At 37.5% G+C, this 22,407-nt stretch overlaps 1 protein-coding gene across 13 annotated transcripts in view; it reads left to right on the top strand.

The window, feature by feature from the left end:
• MLLT10 (MLLT10 histone lysine methyltransferase DOT1L cofactor) overlaps positions 1–22,407 on the top strand; it is a 243,168-nt gene that overhangs the window by 76,249 nt on the left and 144,512 nt on the right. For all 13 annotated transcript variants that reach the window (XM_030321048.1, XM_030321047.1, XM_030321054.1 and 10 more), the window contains one exon: positions 11,995–12,104. In XM_030321048.1, the coding sequence (XP_030176908.1) occupies positions 11,995–12,104 (110 nt within the window). The remainder of the gene's footprint in view (positions 1–11,994; positions 12,105–22,407) is intronic.

The following is a 22,407-nucleotide window of genomic DNA, read 5'->3' on the forward strand; positions in this document are numbered from 1 at the left end:
GTATGGCTTATTTCACTTAGCATCACACTCTCCAGTTCCATCCACGTTGCTACAAATGGCCATATTTCATTTTTTCTCATTGCCACGTAGTATTCCATTGTGTATATATACCACAATTTCTTTATCCATTCATCAGTTGATGGACATTTAGGCTCTTTCCATAATTTGGCTATTGTTGAGAGTGCTGCTATAAACCTTGGGGTACAAGTGCCCCTATGCATCAGTACTCCTGTATCCCTTGGATAAATTCCTAGCAGTGCTATTGCTGGGTCATAGGGTAGGTCTATTTTTAATTTTCTGAGGAACCTCCACACTGCTTTCCAGAGCGGCTGCACCAATTTGCATTCCCACCAACAGTGCAAGAGGGTTTCCGTTTCTCCACATCCTCTCCAGCATCTGTAGTCTCCTGATTTGTTCATTTTGGCCACTCTGACTGGCGTGAGGTGATATCTGAGTGTGGTTTTGATTTGTATTTCCCTGATAAGGAGCGATGTTGAGCATCTTTTCATGTGCCTGTTGGCCATCTGGATGTCTTCTTTAAAGAAGTGTCTATTCATGTTTTCTGCCCATTTCTTCACTGGGTTATTTGTTTTTTGGGTGTGGAGTTTGGTGAGCTCGTTATAGATTTTGGATACTAGCCCTTTGTCTGATATGTCATTTGCAAATATCTTTTCCCATTCCGTTGGTTGCCTTTTAGTTTTGTTGGTTGTTTCCTTTGCTGTGCAGAAGCTTTTTATCTTCATAAGGTCCCAGTAATTCACTTTTGCTTTTAATTCCCTTGCCTTTGGGGATGTGTCGAGTAAGAGATTGCTACGGCTGAGGTCAGAGAGGTCTTTTCCTGCTTTCTCCTCTAAGGTTTTGATGGTTTCCTGTCTCACATTCAGGTCCTTTATCCATTTTGAGTTTATTTTTGTGAATGGTGTGAGAAAGTGGTCTAGTTTCAACCTTCTGCATGTTGCTGTCCAGTTCTCCCAGCACCATTTGTTAAAGAGACTGTCTTTTTTCCATTGGATGTTCTTTCCTGCTTTGTCAAAGATGAGTTGGCCATACATTTGTGGGTCTAGTTCTGGGGTTTCTATTCTATTCCATTGGTCTATGTGTCTGCTTTTGTGCCAATATCCCAAGGTATTAAAAGCATGGTCTCCAAGAGATACTTGTACACTCATGTTTATGGCAGCACTATTCACAATAGCCAAGAAGTGTAAGCAACCCAAATGTCTTAAGTGGATGAATGGATAAGCAAAATGTTGTCTGTACATACATTGGAATATTATCCATCTTTAAAAAGCTGAATATGTTGCAATATGCCACAGCATGGTTGAATCTTGAGGATGTTGTGTTAAATGAAATAAGCCAATCACAAAAGGACAAATACTTTATGATTCCACTCATATGAGGTACTTAGTGGTCAGATTTATAGAGACAGAAAGTATAGTGGTTATAGGAGTTGAGGAGACAGGCAAAAAGGGGAGTGATTGTTTACTGGGTGTAGAGTTTCAGATTGCATGATGAAAAAAGTTCTGGAGTTCTCTTTCGCAATGTGAATATACTTAATTGTTCTGAACTGTACATTTAAATAGGTAGGGTAGTGGATTTTATGTTATGTGCTTTTTAAAAAACTCACAATAAAAATGAATGTATATGATTTTTTTGCCTTAACTACATTGACTAAGACTTACAGCACAACACTAAATAGAAGTGATGATTGTAGGCCATTATTTCTTCTCCACTTGAGAGGGATGTGTTGAAATTTCACTTTTAATTATGTTGATAGTTGCAGTTTTGTTCCTTTGTTTTTTATTTTTTATTTGAGAAACCTTTTTTTTTTCAATTTATTTTTTTTTTAATTTATTTATTTTTTTAAATTTTTTTCAACGTTTATTTATTTTTTGGGGGACAGAGAGAGACAGAGCATGAACGGGGGAGGGGCAGAGAGAGAGGGAGACACAGAATCGGAAACAGGCTCCAGGCTCCGAGCCATCAGCCCAGAGCCTGATGCGGGGCTCGAACTCATGGACCGCGAGATCGTGACCTGGCTGAAGTCGGACGCTTAACCGACTGCGCCACCCAGGCGCCCCGAGAAACCTTTTTAAGTTTATTTTTTAAAGTTTATTTGTTTAATTTGGAAGAGGGAGAGAGAGTGAGTGCTTGAGTGTGAGAGCAGGGGAGGAGCAGACAGGGAGAGAGAGAGAGAATCTCAAGCAGGCTCCATATCCAGCGCAGAGTGCAACTCGGGGCTTGATCCCTTGACCCTGGGATTAGGACCTGAGCCAAAATCAAGTTTCGCACGCTAAACTGACTGAGCCACCCAGGTGCCCCTTGGCTTTGTTAATTTTTAGTTATATGCCTGTTTTCTATTTTATTGATTTCTCCTTTTATCTTCACTTTCCTTACTTTTAGTTACTTTTAGTATATTTAGTTTCCTTACTTTTAGTTACTTTTTGTATATTTTGTTCTTTGTTAACTTCTTAAGGTAGCACCTTAGATCTTGGAATTGAGACATTCTTTTGTAGTAAAAGTATATAAAGATATGTTTCCCTGCTAGGACTGCTTTTGCAGTATGTCTCAAAATTTGGCATATTGTTGAATTGTTGCCATTCAGTTCAAATGTTTTCCAATTTCCCTTGTGATTTTGTGTTAGATTTTTAAATTATTTAGAAGTTTATTATTTTCCATATATTAGGGGTTTTTGTAGCTATCTAATTATTATTAGTTGCTAATTTAATTTCATTGTGGTTACTCATTACACTCTAGATGATTTTAATCCTTTAAAATTCACTGAGTCTTATTTTAGGTATTAGCATATGGTTTGTGTTGAATGTACCATATGCATTTGAAAAGGAATATATATTCTTCGGTTGAATAAGGTAGTTGAACTCAAGCTCTTTTATTAGTCTTAACTGATTTTTGGGGGGGGAGGTCTACTTCATCTGTTAGTTACTGAGTCTGGTGTGTTAAACATCTGTAACGATTGGAACATCGTCTGCTTCTTCCTTTAATAGTGTTAAGTGTTTTATGTATTTTAAAGTGTTTTTATTAGGTGTAGATACTTTTCTAATTGTTGATTTTTGTAATGAATTATTTATCATTAGGAAAATGTCCCCTTTTAGCTATGGAGTATTTGCTTCATAGTGTGCTACGACATCAAAATAGTCATGTCAGCCTTTGTATTCTTACTGTTAGCATTATATATTACTTTCCATACATTTGCTTTATTTGCTTTAAACTTACCAGTATTTTTTTTAAAGGTTTTAAAAAATTTGTTTTTCATTTTTTTGAGAGAGAGCAAGCGAGCGAGCGCACACACAGGATCAGGAGAGGGGCACAGAGAGAAGGGAAGAGAGGATCCAAAGTGGGTTGATAGCAGAGAGCCCGATGAGGGACTTGAACTCATGAACTGTGAGATCATGACCTGAGCTGAAATCAGATGCTTAACTGACTGAACAGCCCAAGGCGCCCCTAAACTTAGCATTTTTTATTAAAAGTGTGTCTCTTACAGACAGCATATGGTAGTATGGTCTTTTTAAAATTTTAATCGACTCTGGCCCTCTTAATCTCTCCCTTACCTGTTGTATATAAATGACTAACATTTAGTATGAATTGAAATTAGGATTGAGATCTTTTTGTTCTTTAAAAAAGTATTTAAAACAGCTTTATACAGTTGTGATTGACATTCAGTATACTGTCTATATTTAAAGTGAACAACTTGTTAAGTTCTGACTATTGTATGTACCCATGAAATCAACATAATTAAGGCAGTGAACATATCCATCGCTTTTAAAACTTTCCTCTTATTCTTTTGTACTGTATCTCTTTTGTACCAACCCATCTCCTCCCCAGCCTTGTCCCAGGTAACCATTCATCTGCTTTCCATTACTATAGATTAATTTGTATTTTCTTGTGTTTTAAGTGGAATGTATGTGCTTGTGCGTCTAGACACTCAAATGGGTTTATAGTAATACAGACACTATTTTTGTCTGGCTTATTTCCATCAGTATAAATATTTGAGATTCTTGTTGTGACATGCATTAATATTTTATTCCCTTTTTGGTTCACTGTTTTTCCCTTGTATGGATCTAGCAGTTTATTTACCTGTAGATAGATTGTTTCTAGTTTTACGTGTTGCAAATTAAGATCCTGTTAATATTTGAGTACATGTTCTCTATAATCATAGTCTTTTTTTGTCTTGGGTAAATACTTAGGCATGAAATGGCTAGTTTATAATAATAAGTGCATGTTTAATTCTTTTTTTCAAGTTCTAATTTAAATTCTAGTTAGTTAACATATATGGTAAAATTGGTTTCAGATGTAGAACTTAGTGATTCATCACTTTCATATAACACCCAGTGCTCATCACCATGATAATACCCACCACCTACCCATTTAGCCCATCCCCCCACCTCCCTCCCTCCATCAACCCTCAGTTTGTTTTCTATAGTTAAGACTCTCTTGGGGTGCCTGGGTGGCTCATTCCGGTAGGGGTAAGTGTCAGACTTCGGCTCAGGTGATCTCATGGTTCGTGAGTCTGAGACCCACATTGAGCTCTCTCCTGTCAGTGCAGAGCCCGCTTTGAATCCTCGGTATCTCACTCGCTCACTCGCTCTCTGCTCCTACCCCGCTCATGCTCTCTCTCTCTCTCTCTCTCTCTCTGTCTTTCTCAAAAAAACCCAAGCAAATATTTAAAAAAAAAAAAGTCTCTTATGGTTTGCTTCTCTCTCTTTTCCCCCTCGTCCCCTGTGTCTGTTTGTTTCTTAAATTCCACATATGAGTGGAATCATATGGTATTTATCTTTCTCTGACTTATTTCACTTCACATGTTTAATTCTTCAAGGAACTGACAAACTATTTTCTAAAGTGGTTGTAACATTTTACATTCCCACCAGCTGCGTATGAGAGTTCCAGTTGCTCTACATCCTCTTCAACACTTGGTATGATCACTCTTTAGTTTTTGCCATTCTAATAGTTATGTAGTGGTATCCTTCTGCTTTTAATTTTCATTTTGGTAATGAGTAGAAAATTTCAGCTCTTTTTCACGTGGTTATTTGACATTCTTGTATCTTCTTTGGTGATGTGTGTGTTCAAATCAAATGCCCATTTAAAAAATTGAATTTTTTCTTATTGTTAGTTGTTTAGATATAATACCTTTACATATCATACAATTGATTGATTTAAAGCACACAATTCATTGGTTTTAAAAATATTCAAAGACTTGTGTGACCATCATCACAGTCGACTTTAGAACATTTTCATAAGATACACTGTCACCATTATTAACATTCACTTCCTATTTCCCTTCAACACCTCCACCCGAGGCAATAATTAACCTATTCTGTGTCCATTTGCCCTGTTCTAGATATTTCATATAGCTAGAATCATAAAATATGTGGTCTTTTGTGACTGGGTTCTTTAACCTAGCACACTATTTCCCACATTCACCCATGTTGCAGCATGTCTAAGTAATTCACTTAATTGCCAATTGATATTCCAGTGTATGGATATACCATGTTTTCCTTAACCATTCAAAAGTTGATGGATATTTGGGTTGTTTTCACTTGATTATTTTGAATACTGCTGTGAACGAATAATACTGCTGTGAACATGCATTTACAATTTTTTTGCAGAAATATGTTTTAATTTTTTGGATTATTCTTGGGAGTGTATTTCCTGGGTCACATGTTAACTGTTATCCTTTTGAGAAATTGCTGGTCTGTTTTCCAAAGTGGAGGTACCATTTTACATTTCTACTTGTAGTGCATTAGTTGTCCAATTTTTCCACATCCTTGTCAATACTTGCTAATGTTTGTCTTTTTGGTTTTAGCCATCCTGGTGGATATGAAGGGTATTTCAGTTTGTTTTTGATTTTCATTTCTCTAACGACTAGTATCTTTTCATGTGCTTATTGACCACTTGTTATTTTCATTCCAACAATTTGTGCTTTTTAATTGGGGTGGTTGGTTAATTTACATTTAGTGTGACTAATGATATGGTTAGATTTGGGTCTACCATCTTGATACTTGTTTTTTTTGTTTATTTTTTAAAGATTTTATTTTATTTTATTTATTTATTTTTTTAATGTTTATTTTTATTTTTTATTTAAAAAATTTTTTTTAATATTTATTTTTGAGACTGAGAGAGACAGAGCATGAATGGGGGAGGGTCAGAGAGAGAGGGAGACACAGAATCTGAAACAGGCTCCAGGCTCTGCGCGGTCAGCACAGAGCCTGACGCGGGGCTTGAACTCACGGACCGCGAGATCATGACCTGAGCCGAAGTCGGATGCTCAACCGACTGAGCCACCCAGGCGCCCCAATGTTTATTTATTTTTGAGACAGAGAGAGACAGAGCATGAATGGGGGAGGGTCAGAGAGAGGGAGACACAGAATCTGAAGCAGGCTCCAGGCTCTGAGCTGTCAGCACAGAGCCCGACGCGGGGCTCGAACTCACGGACCGCGAGATCATGACCTGAGCTGAAGTCGGCTGCTTAACTGACTGAGCCACCCAGGCACCCCAAGATTTTATATTTTTAAGTAACGTCTACACCCAGTGTGGGGTTCGAACAAGAGTTGCATGCTCTGCTGAGTGAGCCAGCTGGGTGCCCTGATACTTGTTTTTTATTTGCTCCTTTTGTTTTTGTTCTCTTTTTTTCTTTTCTGGCCTTCTTTTGAAATGTTTATGATTCCATCTTGTCTACTTTGTTGTGTTATTAGCCATGAATTTTGTTGTGTTACGTTAGTCATTGTCTTAGGGCTTAAAGTTTACATCTTTGTCTCAGTAGAGTTTACCATCAAGTGTTATTATTATACTACTACTCATATAGTATAAGATCCTCAAAATAATTTAATTCCATTTCTCTTTTTTTTGGCCTTTATGCAATTGTTGTCATGCATTTATTTTTGTTATAAACCCCACAACAAATTCCCCGGTATTTTTGTTTAAACAGTTGTTTACTGTGGATCTTTTTTGTATCTTTTGTGTCTGTACTTAACTTTCTGAACTTTTGGAATGGAGAAAGAACTAGGGTTCCACATTGAAAACTCAAACTCAGTGCTGTCTTCAAGACCTCTGCTAAACGTAGGGTGGGCATGGGTTATAGGAAAGGAAAAATGCCCAAAGCTTTCCTGCCATTTTTTAAGTTGCCCTTTTCTTGATTTAGTGTTTGGTTGCTGCAAACCTTTCATTCTCTTTTCCAGAGTGCTAACAAAATTGGTTCTGACGGTTCCTGCGTGATTTTGTGATATTTCCATGGTGGAAGGTACTCTTGGAGCTTCCTACTCCACTATTGTGGCTGATGGAAGTCTGGGAATTTTGCCTTCCTTTATATCTTCTTCAGGTTTGTTCTGAAATACAGTTAGGTTCCTTAGAAATAGTTAGATCCTGTCAGGTCCTGCTCTTATGATTTATTAGGAGCAGTACTTGGTCTAGGGGTAATTATTTCCCACTATGGAGGCAAGATCTTTCTGAGTATTCAGATACCCAATGTCCTGAGAGTTGAGGTTTTTCAGTCTGGCTAAGGAGACCAGGCAATGTTCCTAGCTCTTCCTGTCTGCTGGATACAGTTTCCTTTACTTCTTTTTGGATGGTTCTTTTTTCAACCTCAGGTAATTTTCTCTCATATGTTCAGTCCTTTAATATTCAAATGGTGTTCTCTGTATCTCTCTGTGAGCATTTGTTCTCTCTGTAAAGAGTTTTCATTTCTGGTGCTTTGTCCTTACAGTTTTAGCTGCCTTGGTCTTACCTGATGTGAACTTTGGGAGTGTTCTGGGCTTGGCCTTAGTTTCTCTCCCTGTGCCTTGGCCTGGAAGAATTCTCAAGATGTTAAACTGGGCAAACTGAGAGCTCATCTCATTTGTTTATTGTTTCTTTGGGATTACTGTCGTTGTTATCTGATACACAGCGTCTTGAAAACCATTGTCTCAATTATTTTATCTTTTTATTCTTTTTTTTGCCATGGGAAATATGTATTGTGCATGCAAGAAGCCAAATATGGTCCCTGTTTCTCCATCTTGACCAGAAGAAGTCTGCTATTTTTTTCTTTTTTTAAAAAAAGTTTATTTATTTTTTGTATCTCTACACCCAACATGGGGCTTGAACTCATGACCCTGAGATCAAGAGCCTCATGCTCTTCTGACCTAGACAGCCAGGTGCCACCTATTCTTTAACTTTGATTTTTACTTTATTCCTTTCTTCCCTTTTTTCCCCCTTCTTTGTGATTATTTGAATATTTTTTAGCATTGCATTTAATCAGTTTAATAATGCACTTAGCGTTGCATTTAAATTTAATTAATTGCATTAAATTATCTTTTTGGCCGTATTTGTGTATATAGTAGTTGCTCTTGGGATTACAGTTCTCATACTAATAATTTTAGACTACTCTGTGTACTGCTTCACACAAAATGTAAAAACACTGAAACCATATAGATCTCTTTTACCTTCTTCTCCAGTCTTTACTGTAGTTTTAATATGTGTTAAATTTATATACACTGAAAACTTTACCAGATAAACTTTTAACTTGTGATGTAAGCAGTCGTGTATTTTCACTGGAAGAGAATATTGTTGTTTTATCTAGTCAGTAGCCATTAAAAGTACCTATATGCTTATCATTTTTTTACTTCATCTTGGACCTTTCTTCTTGGCTCATTTTTCCATTGCCTGAGGAAAATTACTTAGTGTTCCCTTTAATTGAAATCTGTTTAAAGATAGTTTTGGACTTTATTTATCCAGTTGTTTGTTTGTTTGTTTGTTTATTTAAACACAAAATTTATTGTCAGATTGGTTTGCATACAATACCCAGTGCTCATCCGAAAAGGTGCCCTCCTCAATACCCATCACCCACCCTCCCCTCTTTGCCACCCCCCATCAACCCTCAGTTTGTTCTCAGTTTTTAAGAGTCTCTTATGCTTTGGCTCTCTCCCACTCTAACCTTTTTCTTTTTTTCCTCTCCCCCCCCACCCCCCATGGTCTTCTGGTAAGTTTCTCAGGATCCACATAAGAATGAAAACATATGGTATCTCTCTTTCTCTGTATGACTTCTTTCACTTAGCATAACACTCTCCAGTTCCATCCACGTTGCTACAAAAGGCCATATTTCATTCTTTCTCATTGCCAAGTAGTATTCCAGTGTATATATAAACCACAACTTCTTTATCCATTTATCAACTGATGGACAATTAGGCTCTTTCCATAATTTGGCTATTGTTGAAAGTGCTGCTATAAACATTGGGGTACGGGGGCGCCTGGGTGGCGCAGTCGGTTAAGCGTCCGACTTCAGCCAGGTCACGATCTCGCGGTCTGTGAGTTCGAGCCCCGCGTCGGGCTCTGGGCTGATGGCTCGGAGCCTGGAGACTGTTTCCGGTTCTGTGTCTCCCTCTCTCTCTGCCCCTCCCCCGTTCATGCTCTGTCTCTCTCTGTCCCAAAAATAAATAAACGTTGGAAAAAAAAAATTAAAAAAAAAAAAAAACATTGGGGTACGAGTGCCCCTACACGTTAGCACTCCTGTGTCCCTTGGGTAAATTCCTAGCAGTGCTATTGCTGGGTCATAGGGTAGATCTATTTTTAATTTTTTTGAGGAACCTCCACACTGTTTTCCAGAGTGGCTACGCCAGTTTGTATTCCCACCAACAGTGCAAGAGGGTTCCCGTTTCTCCACATCCTGTCCAGCATCTATAGTCTCCCGATTTGTTCATTTTAGCTACTCTGATATCCAGTTGTTCTTTTTAAAAATTTTTTTTTTTCAACGTTTATTTATTTTTGGGACAGAGAGAGACAGAGCATGAACGGGGGAGGGGCAGAGAGAGAGGGAGACACAGAATCGGAAACAGGCTCCAGGCTCTGAGCCATCAGCCCAGAGCCCGACGCGGGGCTCGAACTCACGGACCGCGAGGTCGTGACCTGGCTGAAGTCGGACGCTTAACCGACTGCGCCACCCAGGCGCCCCTACCAGTTGTTCTTTTGATGATAACTTGCCTTTTGGTTGTATGAAGATTTTTATCTCTTTCTTTTGGTTTTCTATAGGTTTACTAATTGGCCTAGGTATGGATTTGTTTTTATTTATTCTGAGATTTACTGTGTTTCTTCTGTCCATGATTTGCTGTGTTCTGTTCTGGAAAGTTTTTAGGTATTATCATTTGAAATTTTGCTTTTGTGCTACTTTGTCTCTCACATTTCTCTGGGATTCTAATTACATGTGTGTGAGACCTGCTGATTATATTCTTCATGCTTCTTGTCCTGTTACTGTATTTTTCACACTTTTGTGTTTTGTGCTAACATTCTGGACATTTTCTTCTGACCTATTTTGTTGTTGCCTTCTAATTCTGTTTTCATCTATGTCTAAACCATTGTTGATCCCATCCATTGATTTTGAACAAATTTTTGTTTTTACTTCTAGAATTTTTTATTTATTATTATAGTTTTCAGTTCTTTGAAAAAATTTTCAACTTTGTGTTGTATTTGAGCATAATAAGTATACTTATTTTAATGTCTGTGGCTAAAACTCCAAAATATAGATCTGGTTTGACTTTCTTGTTTCTGCTGGTTTTCATTTATGTTGTGTCTTTCATGTGTTTGGTACTTTTTATTGTGCTGAAAATGATAATGAACCAATAGTAGTAGAAGTTATTTGTAGTCAAGATTACATTGTTTTCCTCCAGAGAGGATGTATAATTTGCTTCTGTCTGGTGCCTGGGGGCACTTGTAATTTAGTATAACATGAGTCCAGTTTCAGAGTTTGAGATGAACTTAAAGCCTAGGTGCAATCTCTTTGAGGGCCTGTGTACTTGGATTATTCTGGCTTGCAGCCTTCAGTGTCTCAGCTGGAAGGAAGGGAGGGGCTTACTCCTTCCCCTTCTCCTTCAGTTGTCTGTGGACATAGATCCCTGTACTTCCAGCCTTCTGAGTTTGTCAAAACCACCTTTTACCCTTTTTACCTGCTTTCTGTGAAATAGGCAGTGGGGGGGCAAAAGTGGCCAAAAGCTGTACTCACCTCCTTGGACTTTCATTATTTTCCAATTTTGGCTCAGTATTTCCTCATTATCACAGTTCTTTGATAGTTTCAGCCACATTTCAAAAACTAAAACATTAATACTCATTTGTTTATTATTATTAAAAAAATTGTTTTAAGTTTATTTATTTTGAGAGAGCAAGCAGGGGAGGGGGCAGAGAGAGAGGGAGAGAGTGAATCCCAGGCAGGCTCCGTGCTGTCAGCCCAGAGTCCGATGTGGGGCTCGAAGTCATGAACTATGAGATGATGACCTGAGCTGAAACCAAGAGTTGGATGCTTAACTCACTCAAGCCACCTGGTGCCCCAAAACATTAATATTTATTAATTGCTAAAATATTTTAAGTTAAATATTGAAACAGTAAAATAATGAATGTTAGTACTAGTATTTAAAGTATCAATATTAATATAAAAGTTAAAATTTTAATAATTGACTTTTAAGATTAAAATTTTAATTTTAGGTATTCAACTATAAAGCTTCTTACTTTTTAATTTAAAGTTTATTTATTTTGAGAAAGAGAATAAGCGTGAGTGGCGGTGGGAGGCAGAGAGAATCCTAAACTGGGTCCACACTGTCAGCGCAGAGCCCGATGGGGGGGCTTGAATCCACAAACTGTGAGATCATGCCCTGAGCCGAAGTCGTACACTTAACTGACTGAGCCACCCAGGCGCCTCTAAAGCTTTCTTATTTTCTCATAGTGGTTCTCAGAAGTAGTGTTGATTCAAATCATTTAGTGTGCTCTTATAAGAAGTGTCCGTGCTAGCATTTGCATTTTGAGAATGTTCTTTTGTTTGTGCCGATGTGCTGGAGAAATGATGGAGTGCTTTATCAGTAGTGGTTTGACTATTTATAGTCAGTAATGAGAATTTGTTCATCTTTTTGTTGTACTTTTGCTTAACTAGGCTTTGAAGGGATCTCTTTAGGAAGTTAATGATTTTGTTTATCTTTGAAAAAGTTTTATTGAAAACTGGAAAATGACATTATTTTTATTTATTTTTAGGTTGGGCTCATGTGGTTTGTGCCCTGTATATTCCAGAGGTACAGTTTGCCAATGTTTCTACAATGGAACCAATTGTTTTACAGTCTGTTCCACATGATCGTTACAATAAGGTACAGTGGATGTTATTTTATTGATGTTTAAATACAACTTTTTCTAAAACTGGGAAATGTAAAAGGATTTTTTTTTGTATTTTGTTTTATTATAGGCTTTCATTAAAAAAATTTAAATCATAGGCCTCCAGATTCCAGAGAGATTTGAAAAAAGGATAATTACTAAATGGTAAACTACATTTATTAAAATATGTTGTAAAGTCACAGGAGTACAACACAAACAAAAATATATTACCTTTTATACTCACCTAGGTATTTAGCATTTTAACGTTTATGTGACATTTCCGTCCTTATATAGATTTGTCCTTTAAGAATTACTGGCTTTTTAGGTTCTTTCAAACATAAAGGTTCTATTAAATTCGAATTAATCATTATTTGGTATAACATTTGTTTTGATACCATACATCCTTTCTTGAAAAATAACCCTATTACAGAATACTACGTGCTTCTTTTCCTTTCCCCAGTTTTTTTCTATCCCCAAGATAGGATTTTTGTTGTTAGCTTTTTCTTAGCAACTTAGTTAATATTTTCTTTGCTTTGCTCCCCCATATCTTTTTCTTGATTTATAGTACATATATATATTATTGCTTCATTCTCTTTTTGTATGTTAGATGATTTTTCTTTCACCCAATATGTCTTTAGGTATGGTGTCACCATTAATTTAAGGTACTGTTACTTTATTTCATTTGTGGGGAGAAATTCTCACTACCACCAGTTCTAACACAAATATTTTTGTGTTAAACATTTTACAATATAGGTTATTAATATTTATTTTTAAAATTTAAAAATACAGGAAACAAATAGAAAAGTGCAAGACAGAAGTCATCCTAATCTTCTCTTTTCTGATCCTTTTAGATTTTTGTGTGTGTGTACATTTTTATATGTAATATATATTTATTAAAATTGGATTATATTGCTTATACTGGTTTGTTTTTGAAATTTATCAACCCTGAACATCTTCTCGTATCAATCAGTTACGTTTTTGACATTATTTTTAGTGGATAGTTAGCATGTAATATACAGTATTATTAGTTTTGATAAACTGGTTAAGGAATGCCTAACTGTTGAAGGGCCTTGATTGGGTTTGGCTTTGGCTTTGGCTTGTACGTAGCAACAGAATCTCTGTGTAAAGGGGTGCGAATGTTTTGGAAGCTTCCATAAATATATTGTATGAAATTGTACTGTGGAATGCAGTTTCTAATTTATGCTACATGAGTAATAGGTGACAGTGCTAATAACCTTATATCCTGGTAAGTGCACTATATATTACCATTAAAAAAATCTTCGCTATTCTTTTTAGTGAAAGATATTAGTGTCTGATTTTTTTCTGAGTAAACAGTAAGGTTAAATATTTTACACTTTAAAAAAAATTTTTTTTAAAACGTTTATTTATTTATTTATTTTTTATTTTTTTTTATTAAAAAAATTTTTTTTTTTTAGCGTTTATTTATTTTTGAGACAGAGAGAACAGAGCATGAACGGGGGAGGGTCAGAGAGAGGGAGACACAGAATCTGAAACAGGCTCCAGGCTCTGAGCTGTCAGCACAGAGCCCGACGCGGGGCTCGAACTCACAGACTGGGAGATCATGACCTGAGTCGAAGTCGGACACAACCGACTGAGCCACCCAGGCGCCCCTAAACGTTTATTTATTTTTGAGACAGAGAGAGACAGAGCATGATCGGGGGAGGGTCAGAGAGAAGGAGAAACAGAATTCGAAACAGGCTCCAGGCTCCGAGCTGTTAGCACAGAGCCCGACGGCGGGGCTCGAACCCACGGACCGCGAGATCATGACCTGAGCCAAAGTCGGCCGTTTAACTGACTGAGCCACCCAGGAGCCCCTACAGTTTTTAAAAAAAGCATTTCATGTTTGTTGACCTTGAAAAGCTCTTTGTTTGTTTTAATATTGTAATGTTTTTCTTTTTTCTTTTTCCTTCTTTTTTTTTACTGTTTTACTTATTTTTGAGAGGGAGAGTGTGCAGCACATGCGTGAGCAAGCAGGGGAGGGGCAGAGAGAGGGAGACCCAGAATCAGAAGCAGGCTCCAGGCTCTGAGCTGTCAGCACAGAGCCTAAAGTGGTGCTCGAACCCACGAACCATGAAATCTTGACCTGAGCCACAAAGTTGGACGCTGAACTGACTCAGCCACCCAGGCACTTCTATTTTTTCTTTTAAAATCTGCTCTCTTCTGTAGAGCTTTATTTATTTTTTTAAAGTTTATTTATTTATTTTGAGAGAGAGAGGCTGGGACAGGGGCAGAGAGAGGGAGAGAGAGAATCCCCAGCAGGTTCTGCACTGTCAGTGCAGAGCCCAACGTGGGTCTCAAACTCAGGAACCGTGAGATCATGACCTGAGTCGAAGTCAGGCACTTAACTGACAGAGCCACCCAGGAGCCCTGTTTTTATTTATTTTTTAACAAAGTGTTTTTTTTTTTTTTTAATGTTTGTTTATTTTTGTGAGAGAGGGAGAGGGAAAGGGAGACTGACAACCTCAAGCAGGCTCTCCGCTGTCAGTGGAGAGCCAGACATGGGGCTGGAACTCATGAATCGTGAGATCATAACCTGAGCAGAAATCAGTAGTCAGACGCTGACTGAGCCACCTAGGTGCCTCCAAAGTGTTTTTTATATTAGAGGTTTCTTTCATTTGTCTTATGTACTTGCTGTGTATGCTTTTGCCCATAATTCAACATTTGCTTTTTAACTTTCATTATGTCTTCAGTTTTTTAAAATTATTGTCGGTACTCTAGCGGGTTTTTTCTAGTTGAGAAGTTTAACATTTTTATATAATTTACACAACTATCTTCTATTGTTTCTGCTTTTGACACCATACAAAGAAAATCTTTCTTTTTTTAAAAAAAAAATTATTTATTTTTGAGAGAAAGAGACACAGCATGAGTAGGGGAGGGGCAGAGAGAGGGAGACACAGAATCCGAAGCAGGCTCCAGGCTCTGAGCTGTCAGCACAGGGCCCAACGTAGGGCTCGAACTCACAAACTGCGAGATCATAATGTGAGCTGAAGTCAGATGCTTAACCGACTGAGCCACTCAGATACTTCCAAAGAAAATCTTTATGTTACTGTATAAGACTTTTTTTTAGTGCTTTCAAGTTCGTGTTTTTTTTAAAAAATGTTTATTCATTTTTGAGAGAGAGAGCGCGAGCGTGCGCGCACCCCCACAAGTGAGGGAAGGGCAGTGAGAGAGAGAGAGAGAGAGAGAGAGAGAGAGAGAGGGAGGGAGACACAGAACCTGAAGCAGCCTCTAGGCTCTGAGCTGTCAGCACAGAGCCCCACGCAGAGCCCAAACTCAAACTGTGAGATCATGACTTGAGCCGAAGTGGCCTTTTAACCAAGCCACACAAGTGCACCTAAGTTCATGTTTTTAAATACTTGGTTTTCCTTTCAATTTTCAAGTAACTTCAAACTTAAAGGTTGCATTAATAGTGTAAAGAGCTCTTCCTCTCCTAAACCATTTCAGAGTTATTTATCATTATATACTCAGACCCCAGATGCTTTAACATGCATTTCCTGTAAGAAAGTACTTTCTCCTGCATGACCAGAATACAGCCATCAGAATTCATGCATTATTACTGTCTAATCCACAGACTTCATCATTTCCCTAATTTTCATTCATGTTTCCATTTCCCCAGTTAAGCCGTTCATAGCAAAAGGATCACAGATTGCATTTTGTCTTGTAATCTCAAATAGTAACTCAGTTTTCCTTAACTTTCATAACTTTGATACTTCTGAAGATTACAGGCCAGTTATTTTGTAGAATATTCCACGATTTGGCTTTTTCTGATGTTTCCTCATGATTAAGTTTTAGATCTTGTATTTTGGCAGGAATGTCACAGAAGTGATGCTGTGATTGCATCCTGTCAGGTGGTACATGATTTCCCCATTACTTGATGTTACCTTGATCACTTGGTTAAGGTGGTATCTGTAAGGTTTCTTCACTGGGAAGTTAATCTTCTTTCCCTTTGTAATAAATAAGCATTTTGGAGGAAGTGCTTTGTCTGTAAATATCTTGTTCCTTGTGCCTTTAACCCACTGATTTTAGCATCCATTGTTGTTTCTTGGCTTAATTAGTTTATTACTGTAATTGATAACAAGTAGTGGTTTTCTGTTTCCATCATTTGTTTTACATTCATCGGTTGACACTCCACTTTTATTTTTTTTTTTTAGTTGGTAGTTCACTTAAAGGAATAACTTGTTCCAGTCCCCATTTATAGAAGTGTGGACTAACATGGACTTCTGTGTTAACTATTTTATTTTAATGGGTCATTCCCTATTACTGCCATTTATTTTAATGATCATTTTGTCTCAGGTTTGTCTGCTGGGACTCCCTTCAGACTGGCTTTGTGTTTTAATAAGGTTGTGAGCTCTTTAGTTTTGACACTACAGTATGTTCAGGCTCATCTTGGGTCATTTTTGACCCAGCTAGCCATGAATCATCACCATTTATCCAAGGAGTATTGATTCCTTTTAGAAACCAAAGTGGGCACTAAGTGTGCTTGTTGTTATTGGGATATTGCTATTCCCTGGCCCTCTCCGGAAATATATGTGTATATATAGATACAGAGATATATGCACGTGCACATCTGTATTTTTTCAATGATATCTCTATATATTGAAGACTGTTAAGTCACAGTGATACTTCCGATTCAGTGTATGGGTATACGTTATACACATATGTATTTCTGTATATATAGAGAACCATAAACTCTTAGTAATTTCTCCAAATCCAATCCAGCAATGCAGGATTTTCCAAGTTTACGAACACAAATTTAACATAAACATAAACTTTTTTATGTTTATGACTCTCACGCCAACAGTGAGAAATCTGACTCCCATTATCCTCAATGTGTTTGCTTATTTGATCAATCTCTCTTGTATTAACGTTGCTCCCATCCCCTAATGCAATGACCACCCTAACCTGGTTTGGATTCCACACATCACTCTGGGTTGCTGTTGCTTCCCTGCATTGGCTACCCTTTGTATTAGTTGTGGTATTTGACACTCAGCTCCAGGCCACCACTATTCCCTCATCCCTCAAATAGTTGGTCTCATCACCTTGCTCAGGGTGTGGCACTGCCTTCCCCTCTACCTCCAAAACCCCGATGGGAGCCAGCTCTGCTGGGGCTTTGACACCTGTGTTGGACTTCTCCCTTCCCTGGCATGGATGCTGCCATGCTTGGACCCACCTTAAGGCTTTAAGACTAATGTATTCAAGGAGTAAGAGAGGGAGGGAAGAAGGAAGAATTATTTAGGTATAAATCTTTTATCCATTTAGAGTTCATTTTATTTTTATTTTATTTTATTTTTTTTAAACGTTTATTTATTTTTGAGACAGAGAGAGACAGAGCATGAACGGGGGAGGGGCAGAGAGAGAGGGAGACACAGAATCGGAAGCAGGCTCCAGGCTCTGAGCCATCAGCCCAGAGCCCGACGTGGGGCTCAAACTCGCGGACCGCGAGATCGTGACCTGAGCTGAAGTCGGACACTTAACCGACTGAGCCACCCAGGCGCCCCTAGAGTTCATTTTATAATATGGTGAGGTATGTGTCTAACTTTTCCCCTACCACATAGTCCAGTTTTCAACACTAGTGAATGATCTATGTTTTACACAGTGATTTGAAATACTGTTTTGGGTCACCTGGCTGGCTCAGTCAGAAGAGCCTGAGACTCTTGATCTCAGGGTTGTGAGTTTGAGCCCCACATTGGGCGTAGAGGTTACTTTAAAAAAAAAAAAAAAAGAAAGAAAGAAATGAAATACTGTTTGAATCATTATTAAATTCTTGGATGTTGTGAACACTTTTTTTCTGTTCCATTGTTGCATCTGTCTATTCTTTTCCTAAAACCTATTCTAAATTATTATGGCTTTATATACACCATAGTACATGGTAGAACAAGTATTGTTATGGATTTCTTTTTCCAGATTAACATTAGGACTAACAAAATACAATTGTGATTATATTAGTATTACAATGAAATACTATTTTGAGGAAGAATTGATTTTTTTTTTTTAATGTTTATTTATTATTGAAAGACAGAGTCAGAGTGTGAGCAGGGGAGGGGCAGAGGGAGAGGGAGACACAGAATCCGAAGCAGGCTCCAGGCTCTGAGCTGTCAGCACAGAGCCCGACGCGGGGCTTGAACTCACAAACTGCGAGATCATGACCTGAGCCGAAGTCGGACGCTTAACTGAGCCACCCAGGCGCCCCTAGAAGAATTGATCTTTTTATAATATTGAATATTTACTTCTAGAAACTTGGTGTCTCTCTCCATCAAGTTGTTTTTTGTTTTTTGTAGTTTTCCTTATATGGGGGTGCTATACAGTTGACCCTTGAACAATGCAGGGGTTATGGGTGCTGACTCCTTGCACAGTTGAAAATCCATGTATAACTTTTGATTCCCCCCAAAACTTAATTACTGATAGTCTACTGTTGACCTTACTAAAAAAATAAAGTGAATAAATACATATTTTGTATATGTATTAGATACTGTATTCTTATAGTAAAGTAATGTAGAGAAAAGAAAATATTCTTAAGAAAATCATCCCGAGGGTTGCTGAAGGGGAGGTAGGTGGGGGTTGGCCTAAATGGGTGATGGACATTAAGGAGGGCACTTGTTGGGATGATCACTGGGTGTTATATGTAAGTGATGAATCACTAAATTCTACTCCTAAAACCAGTACTACACTATATGTTAAGAAACTTGAATTTAAATAAGTAAAAAATTAAAAAAATTTTTAAAAAAATCACAGGAGAGTACACTTACAATACTGTACTGTATCACACATATAATTAGGCGCAGTTCAAACTCATGGTGGTCATGGGTCAACTCTCTTGTTTATGTTTCTTGGATTTTTATGGATGTCGATTTGTATAGCTAACCTTGAAAGCTTAATAATACTCTCTTCATGATTATTCAGTGTGGCCAATATGAGGCATGTAATTCTGAAATGATAGGAACAATTGGAAAATGGATTGTTGAGTTTTGGAAGATACCACTTTTTAATGGATGGTAGTAAAGAGCATTGAAGAGCATTTATTAATATACTGGGCTCATACTGTGGACCTACTTTATATCAAGCATTGTGCTAGACACTGGGAATTCAAAGATGCATAAAATGCAGGATTTTTCTTCATGTGACACTCTCAATTAGAAAGAAGAGTAAATAATGTAATTACAGTGTATAAAAATAATAATATGTAAGTACAGGTTTCTGCAGCTATCCAAAAGTAGAAAGCATTCTTGTGAAACTTTTCGTAAGCTGAAATTGGTGTAAAGCTGAGGAAGCAGTTACCATTAATCTATGTGGAAAAGGTTTTGAGTGTTCCCAGTCTGAAGAAATAACCTTTCTTAGGCTTTTCTGGTAACTCAGGACCCATCTTGCTAACAAACTCATGAAATAAACCGAGACAAAGCACAGATGCTTCCAGACATAGTTCAGAGCTCTGGAGGTCTGATGCTGAGATGGATGCTCAGGGTACTTCCTGGGGAAGGAGCTGGGCAGCGCCGCGCTTGCTGCTCTGGGTGCACATTGACACTGTGACAGCTTCGTGGCAAAGCAGATGCTGAACATCGCTTTCCTTTTTCACCTTTTTTCGTAAAAGCAAAAATTCTTTTTGGATTTCTTTCAGTTAGCAAAAACAGTTATTAATGTAAGCCTTTTGTCAAATCAAAGTGGCATAACACAAACTTTAGAAAAATGGGAGATATCTGTCATAATAAAAAATGTGAGTGGAGTGTTATGGAACATAATGAAAGGAGGGATTACCTTTGCCTAAGGAGTTGAATAAAACATAAAAAGGGATTATAGGGACTTTGCAGAATAACTAGGAATTTGACCTGTGGAAAAAAAGGATCATATGATAATTCCACTCAGAGAAAGTAACATAAACTAATATAGTAAGTGCAAAGGAAAGGTGGTAGGCAGTTCACAGAATAATAAATAATCCCGTGTGGCTGGAACATAGTGGGATTTAGGAAAGGAAAAAAAAAAACCACGAAGGAAATTTTGTGAGTGATAGGAAAGGAAATTTTCTAGAATATCTGTGTAGTGTATCTAAATTTCAGAGAACTCATCGTGTTGACTTATTATGTTGTTAAGTTTTCTACATGTCATTAAATACATAATGGCCAGTTTTTCTATTATTTTGTCACCAGATTCTTGTTTTTATTTTTTGACCTCTCATATTGTAGCAATCAGTTCCTCATTTCACTGACATATACATTTTGTTAATAAAATAATGAGTGGCATATGTCACCTTTAAGTTACCTTTTAATAATTTTGAAGAAATGTGAAGAATTGTAATAGTTTTGAAGAAACAGATTTTTTTGAGCTGTTTTTGAAGTTTTCGGGGATAGAGGCTTGTATTCAGAGTTTTAAATTAATTAAAATTAATTTAATTTTAATTTTTTTATTTTTAAAGATTTTATTTATTTATTTGTTTGTTTGTTTATATGTTTATATGTTTATTTTGAGAGAGAGAAAGAGAATCACAGGCAGGTTCTACACCCAGCACTGAGCCTAAATTGGGGCTTGATCCCATGGGATCATAACCTGAGCTGAAATTAAGAGGCAGACGCCTAACCAACTGAGCCACCCGGGCGCCTCTAAAGATTTTACTTTTAAGTAATCTCTACACCCAACCTGGTGTTTGAACTTACAACCCCGAGATCATGTCACATCAGGAAGCATTTATTTTAGAAAGCTACAATTTCCAGAGAATAGTTGGTAAATGATACATGTGTTCTGTCTATATATATGCTTTTGAAGAGTCTTTATTTATCGATGACCACGAAGAAATGAATGTAAGTATAGGTAGGACCATAATAGACCAAACAGAGAAACAAAAAACAAAATAAAAGCATGGTGTCATTTAACTATAGAAGCTTAAAGGTGGAGGAATACTTAGAAATTGCTAGCCCGACTTCCCTTCAGTCTTTTTTGAAAGGAGTAGTGGTGAAATAGCTGTCAAGAGAAGTGTTGATCAATATATTTAGCATCTGGTGGGAAAGTTTGAAAGGACTAAATATGCTCTCTGATTGGGGGATTCCTCATTAGTACCATTTAAAAAGCTAGGTTTCAGAGAGTGGAGCTAAACATTCCATATATCTATCCATTCATTGGGCCAACGTTTATGTATGGCATGCCCTGTTATCAGGCACTGCTGGAAGCATAAGGAATACATAAAGCTCCTACGTGGTAGGATAGATATGTACACATCAATGATTGTTAGTGTAGTATGTGCGAGGATTAGAGAACACAGAGAATGTTTACTTAGCGTAGTGTAACAGTGCTGAAGAGAGGGAAGGTATATCTTAGAAAAGATTGTAGCTTCTCTGAATTTTGAAGAGTGAGAAGTCTCTGGGTGTTGGCTGTGAGGAGAGGAAAGAGGAGGGAGTGCGACAGTAGCTATTAATTTTACAGACTGGAGGAGCATAAAAGCTCTGAAGTGGGAAATAGGGAGGGTTGAGAGGGAGAGGGTGAGGGAGTGAGAGTAGTATAGTGGTGAGGGAGAAGGGCACTATTGCTAGGAGTTTGAGTGTGATATGTAAAATGCTGAGAGATTCTCAAGGGCCTCCTGTGTCCTGTTAAGGAGTTTGAGTTCTATTTCCATAAAGGGTTTTTAGATTTACTTGGGGAGGGATGTACTCAGGTCTACCATCTAAAGGATAGTGAAAGGAAGATTGGGAGAGGGAGTGTAGAAGAGACAAGAGTTACTTAGACACTATTTAAGCTTTTGCAGTGTTCCAGAGGTAATAATGAGGGTCTGAAGTAGGAGAGTAGTACTAGGAAGGAAGAAGGGGCAGATCTTTTGGTAACATATGAGAGGTTTGATTGACTGGGTGTGATGACACACAGATGAGGGAGGAAGAAAAAATCAGACTGGCCTTTCGGTTTCAAGAACTTAAGTACTGAGCACATCATCATCACCTGAGATAGAGTCTATATAGAGTCATCAAGTTAACTGACTCATTTCTTAGAACAAAGACACTAAGCTTTAAATTCTTGGCAGATGTTGGTGGGACTTACTACTTTGTTTGTAGAACAAATCTTGAATCTACAAGTTGTTTGCCAGCATACATTAACAATATGATTATAAGACTCCAAGATAAAATTCAGATTTCTGCTGAAGCATTGAATATTTGCTTTTGTATATATCTAATATAATACATGTTTGTTTTTGCTTGGCACTTGTATCCTAGTTACTCAAATGAACACGTAATTTTTTTTTCTTTTGTGGACATTTGTGTCGTTTGGAAAAGGAAAACAATCTTGCAACCGTCTCTATAGAAAAAT

This window comes from Lynx canadensis, chromosome B4 (genome assembly GCF_007474595.2).
Source record: "Lynx canadensis isolate LIC74 chromosome B4, mLynCan4.pri.v2, whole genome shotgun sequence".
Classification (NCBI taxonomy): Eukaryota; Metazoa; Chordata; class Mammalia; order Carnivora; family Felidae; genus Lynx; species Lynx canadensis.